Below are 6,480 nucleotides of genomic sequence, written 5' to 3'. Positions count from 1 at the left end.
CATTTAAAATAAGCAAGAAAAATGAAATGTTAAAGTAGACACATTCATATGCATGGCACTGGAATATTCTGATGTTCATGCTTAAAATGTTTTTTACAGGATTCATTTTCTCCACTTATTTGTGGGAAAAAAATCTTCTGGTCTTTAATTCTTACAGAGTAAATGGACTCCCAATTAGGAAAAGTGCCATATGTCAGACACATAACTGGTGGTAATTAGGGTTCTGAGATGCTCTTGTGCAAAAAGAGATTCACCTGTTTTTCATGAAAGTCTGGTTTCCCAGCAAGAGGATTCAGATACACCTGCAGCAACAGCTTGAATCAAAGGAAAAAAATCTGGGACTACAGACAGATGGGTATATGAACACTTAAAAGTACTGGGACAACCTAGGGCAATGCTTTTAATTTAAAATTAAAGTTAGAATTTTAAAGATAAATTTGTCCACATCTTGTTATAAAGGTAAGTGTAAAGGATAAAGTGAACTCAACTCTATGAACTGCCACCTAAATAACTACACTAAAAATTCTAAGAAATGCAGAAGACACACACCCCTACGAACTCACAGATATACATAATTTAAATAGGTTCTCTTTAGGCCAGTGGCACCCAAACTCTGATGTATGTTATGATCACCTTGAGAGCTTTAAAATCCTGATGCCCAGGTCACAATCCAGATATATCAAGTCAGAATGAGGTGAGTGAGGAAATAGGCATCAATCTTTTATAGATCACAGATGATTCTAATGTACAATAAAGTTTGAGAACCATTATTTTAAGGCAAAGTTTGACAATGCCTCCATTACCAAATTAATAACTTAATTTGGAGCCATTACAGTTATAAGTCTCTAACTGCCTAGACTGACTGAATTACCACGGGAAGCTTCTTGTAATAACAATCTGCAAAATGCCATGTTTGCATAGAGATAGAAGTTGAAGTGCTAGATATACTAAAAATATACGATTTAAAGAAAAAAAGGGAGAGGAGTGGTATTCGATTTCTGAACTCCTTAAAAAGGTTACTCATGAAACATTGAGTTACTTCTACTCGCCAAGAACAACCAACTCTGACACTGAAATTATAGCCCAAAGAGAAGAATCATTCTCTGAGAGAGATGTTTATTCCACAAAGCACACACTATATACCTAGAACACTTGGGATGTTGCCATTCCAGTATACCACAATCTACCCTCCATTTATACCTCTCAACTTAATCTCAACAGACAAGCCAGAAATTTACAGGAGTTTCAAATAAATTAAGGGTGTGCTTCCAGACTTACCTGCTGGAAACTAGATATACAGCTCACCCTGATTCATGAGACAACAAAGGTCTCTCAAAGGGTCAAGATACAACAGATGGAATATGGTTGACAACAGATCATTTACAACCTCTGCTTCTTGAACCACTTTTCCCCATGCCTGTGTACAAACTTTTTTTTTTCTGGCGTTGATGGACATAGGTATGTATTAACAGAAGTGGATGAGACATCTTGGGGCTAATGTTTACAATGGATCCATAAACCTGCTGTTAGAACACCAAAACAGAGTTTAGTGACTTGACTTACCTTATGGCACATGTAGGATCCACCTTTCTTCACCCGGTCTTTCCCAGAAGGGGGCCCTTTCTGTGGATGAAGAGAAGAGAACTCGTTAGTCCATAAAGCACAGCTGTCCCTCCCACAGTCAGAGGGTCTATTTTAAGCCAAGCAGCTCTCACATGGTTGCCTGAAGTCTCCACATGCATTTCTGCCCCTGGGTCTTGCACCTTCACCCATGCACCTTCTCGAATGCCCACCTTTCCAAATCCTACATCTTCTGAGGTCCACCTCAAGTTCCGACTCTTTGGTGAACTCTTTGTGACTGCCTTAAGCAATCCAAACCCCTACAGTGTTTCCTACCTAGATGACTAATAAGCTGCTTTGCAGCACCTCTTAAATCACCTTCTCACACTGATGGGCAAATTTATCCTGCATTATAACCAGCCAGCTCAACTAGATTGGCAAGCCTCTTTGAATTATGTTTTTAAAATCCTACTGTGCAACACCTAATAAACCCTTTGCTGACTGAATAAATGGATATGCTTTTTATCTTTAAAAAAATTTTAGGTCAGGTTTACTGAGGTATACTTTATATACAGTAAACTTTTATACTTTTAAAACTTTTAAATGCACACTTCTGATGAGTTTTGACAAGTGTATAACCATCACCACAATCAAGATACAGAACATAGTTTATCTTTTTCAAAAAGATTTATACAGTATTTATTATGAACCAAGTAGGGTTCTAAGTGTTCTGCAAATACTAACTCATGTAATTTCTGTAACGACTTCTGAGATTAAGCAAATGCCAGAACGAGGATTCACACCGAGGCAGGCTGGCTCAAGAGTTTAGAGACCAAGAGTACAGGAAATTGGGCAAGGCCTAAAAGAAAGCAAGAAGGAACAGTGGCGGGACTTTCCTGGTGGCTCAGTCGTTAAGAATCCGCCTGCCAATGCAGGGGACACGGGTTCGAGCCCTGGTCCAGGAAGATCACACATGCCACGGAGCAACTAAGCCTGTGCACCACAGCTATTGAGCCTGCACTCTAGAGCCCTTGAGCCACAACTACTGAGCCCATGCGCCACGACTACTGAAGCCCATGCACTCTAGGGTCCATGTGCTACAGCTACTGAGCCCGTGTGCTACAACTACTGAAACCTGTGTGCCGAGAGCCCGTGCTCTGCAACAAGAGAAGCCACAACAATGAGAAGACCACGCACCTCAACAAAGAGTAGCCCTCACTCACCGCAACTAGAGGAAGCCCGCACACAGCAACGAAAATCCAACGCAGCCCCCCCCTCCAAAAAAAAAAAAAAGAAGGAACAGTGGCTACCACTGCAATGAGAACTGGAGGCAGAAAAAGCCAGCCAAGAGGTAAGACTATTACTTCTAGGGAGGGCTCTGGATAAATGTGCAATGGAAATGAACACCGTAAAGCTGCCAGGACAAAAGCCTCATCATCAGGTAAGCCGTGCAAAGAGTATTTGAGAGTTACCAGTAAATTCCTACAAACCAGAGCCACATCTGGGAAGTCTGAGGGGGACAAGAATTTTTTGCTTTTCCTTTGTTATACGAGAAGTCAACTAATCATACAGCTGCCTGTTCTTTGCTTAATGAAAATAAGAGAAGGTTGAACAGAGCCTCCTATATTAGTTTTCCTTTTGCTTGTCAAAGGCCCAGACGTCAGTGGCAGAAGTTAAAAGAACCATGTTTTCTCCAAGCATGGCTAACACACTGACTCGCAAATGTCAACTTGTGGGGACAAGTTCATGTTTTCTTCTTAGCCAGGTACTTAAAAGCTGTCAAAGACCAAGCCACTGGTTATTTTTCATTCCACTACAAGGCCACAGTATTTCCATGGCCTTAAATGTTTTATGTTACATTAACAAACTTTTATTGATTAGAAATGCACAAGCTATAATTGAGAGGAGCTACATGTGAAAATAATGACTTCACAAAACAGCACCCTTCCCAAGAGTAAGTGGAATCTGACAGCCATTACAACAGAATCTGCTGGGTGAGTTTATCATTCTATAAAAGCAGCATAATCACCAAGAATTCACTGAAGCAGAAATGAAAGCATTTAAAGCTGTGTAGCTATCCCATAGAATGGCTGCTCTCTCCTACATTAAATTTCTTGCTTGGGGTCTTGCGTTACACTGCTTCAGGGGGGTCTCTGCATGCTGGGTTACAATGGAAAAAATGGCAGTTTAAATGCTGATTACAGTCTCTCACAGTATCTGCTATCATGCAAGATTAAATTCTTTTGTCAAGTTAGATCCAAGAACAAGAAAAAGGAGCTGATTTGCCAACAGGAAGGAGAACAGAACAGTTCCCTTTCACCACCATCTCCAATGAAGGAAGTCTGCAATCAATAAAAATGACACTCATCAAAGTGACCCAAGCACTCATGAGAGTCATCCCGGGCTGATACGACCACAGCAGTTAACACAGTCCTCTAGGTGGCTGCTCATCTGGTCCTTGTAAATAAAACTATTTTTGCCAGAAAACAACATGATGTAGGATCAGCTACATCTGTTTGAAATGCTTACCACTTTGCAAAAAAAAAAAACCCAGAAAAATTACTCGGAGTGCCTAGTGGGTTGAATAGTGTCCCCCCCAAATTCATGTTCACTCAGAGCCTCAGAATGTGACCTTATTTGGAAATAGGAACTTTGCAGATTTGTAATTTTCTGTATTAGTTAAGATGAGGTCATACTGGATTAGGGTGAGCCCTAAGTCCAATGACTGGTGTCCTTATAACAGGAGGAGAGGACACAGAGAAGGGCATGTGAAGATGGACGCAGAGACTGGAGTGATGCAGCTACAAGTCAAAGAATGCCAAGGATTCCGGGGAACTGCCTGAAGCTAGGAAGAGACAAGGAAGGATTCTAGAAACTCTGAAGTGAGCATGGCCCAGCCAGGACCTTGGTCCCAGACTTCTAGCTTCCAGAACTAAAAGAATAAATTTCTATTGTTTCAAGCCACCAAGTTTGTGGTAATTTGTTATGGAAGCCCTAGGAAACTAACATAAGGGGGAAATGTCTCCATTTCTTTTCATTAAGGAAAGGATCGATAAATCAAAATTAACATTGTCTCTCATGATCAAGTTTGTTACTGCAGGTTAAAACAACTTGAGAGGGCCTCCCTGGTGGTACAGTGGTTGAGAGTCTGCCTGCCCATGCAGGGGACAGGGGTTCGTGCCCTGGTCTGGGAGGATCCCCCATGCCACGGAGCGGCTGCGCCCGTGAGCCGTGGCCGCTGAGCCTGCGCGTCCGGAGCCTGTGCTCCGCAACAGGAGAGGCCACAACAGTGAGAGGCTCGCGTACCGCAAAAAAAATAAAAAAAAATAAAACAACTTGAGAAGCTACCGACGGTAGTGTCTGAATACCTCACCTTTCTGCCTGTATACTTGGCAAGAAGAGAGGCTGCCGTGCCGCACAACCTGCACCACCAGTACTCAAGAATCTAAGTAAAAATACACACTGAACACAGAGACCCTGATCAGAAACAGACAAGAACCCATGTGAATGTTGTCTCCAAAGGGACTACTACCCATAACTGCTCTACTCCCAGACAGCAAAATACGAACAGGTCTTTAATGCTTGGATGATTGCAAGGACAGCAAGAAGAAAAAAAAAAAAGCAGGTTTCTAAATGTTAGCTCCAATAATCTCAAAAGGCTAAGCAAGGTGCATCTCAAGTTCTCAGGACAAGAGCTGAGGGAGTAATGCTCTGAGTGCTAGTGCAGGGGAATAGAGTCTCATCTAAAACACCTCGGAAGGCACAGAAGTCCTTAGTGATGAAACAAATCCACAGTAGATGCCACAGAACCACTCCTCAGCAAGACTGGCTTGTTGAATGAGGAGTAAGCCTGCAGGAAGAGGGCTGACCAATGTGCTAGGGGTGGCCAGGTCGTTCTTCACAGGAGCATAAACAACGACATTTTATGTAGTCAAGAGATACGCTTCCCTTTCCCTCCGTGTCATATGTAATACGACAACAAGGACAGCAAAAGAGGGAACAGAGCATCTGACAAATTTTCATCAGTCAGGAAAGAGACAAAAAGCACTTCTTTTAAACCATGTGTGATGAAATCCATAGTGAGGAATACTAAGCAGCTGTTAATAAAAATGAGGCATGTTAAAAAAAATGAGGCACTTCTGTATGAGTATACTGTACTGTCACTTTCACTTAGAAAATGACATGGAATCAAGCATTTATTCTGATTTTCATATACGTTGTGCCCCAGCGGGGAGTTGATTACCTAGAGTGAGCATCTGGCCCTGGGGCACAGGAGGGTGCCTCACCCCACAGGCCGCTCCTCACGGGTCGGGCATGCACTCGTCCATATGTGCTCATTTTCATTCACTTCAGTGTATGGTTTGACCCATGGATTATTTAGAAGTATGTTTATTGTCCAAATGTTGGACATTTCCTATTTTATTTCTGTTACTGATTTCTAGTTGGATTCCACTGCAGTTGGAGAACACACTCTGTATGACTTGAATTTTTCAAAATTTGCTGAGGTTTATTTGATGGTGCAGGATACGGTCTATCTTGGTATATGTTCCATGAGTACTTGAAAAGAAGGGGTATTCTGCTGTTGTAGGGTAGAGCGTTCTACAAATGTCAATTAGATCCCATTGGTTGATGATATTGTTGAGTTCTTCTATATCCTTGCTGATATTCTATATAATTGTACCATCAATTGTTCAAAGGAGCATTACAGTCTCCACCTACAATTGCAGGTTAGTCTATTTCTCCTTTCAATTTTGTTAGTTTTTGTTTCCTATGTTTCAGCTCTCTTCACTGGGGCATACATATTTGGTATTACTATATCCTCTTGGTAGATTAACCATTTTATTATTACACAATGTCCTTCTCTGACTCTGGTGATTTTCTTTGCTTTGAAGTCTACTTTATATGACATTAATACAGCCA

At 41.6% G+C, this 6,480-nt stretch overlaps 1 protein-coding gene across 1 annotated transcript in view; it reads right to left on the bottom strand.

Moving 5' to 3' along the window:
* Positions 1-1,563: 1,563 nt before the first annotated feature.
* Positions 1,564-6,480, bottom strand: part of SUMF1 (sulfatase modifying factor 1) — a gene marked incomplete at its 3' end in the record, with an annotated part of 102,987 nt that continues 98,070 nt past the window's right edge. The window contains exon 8 of the mRNA XM_007453072.1: positions 1,564-1,623. Coding sequence (XP_007453134.1) covers positions 1,564-1,623 — 60 coding nt within the window. The remainder of the gene's footprint in view (positions 1,624-6,480) is intronic.

The sequence above is a fragment of the Lipotes vexillifer genome, unplaced genomic scaffold, assembly GCF_000442215.2.
Source record: "Lipotes vexillifer unplaced genomic scaffold, Lipotes_vexillifer_v1.1 scaffold1105, whole genome shotgun sequence".
NCBI classification, from domain to species: Eukaryota; Metazoa; Chordata; class Mammalia; order Artiodactyla; family Lipotidae; genus Lipotes; species Lipotes vexillifer.
This window is presented reverse-complemented; position numbering and strand designations above follow the sequence as displayed.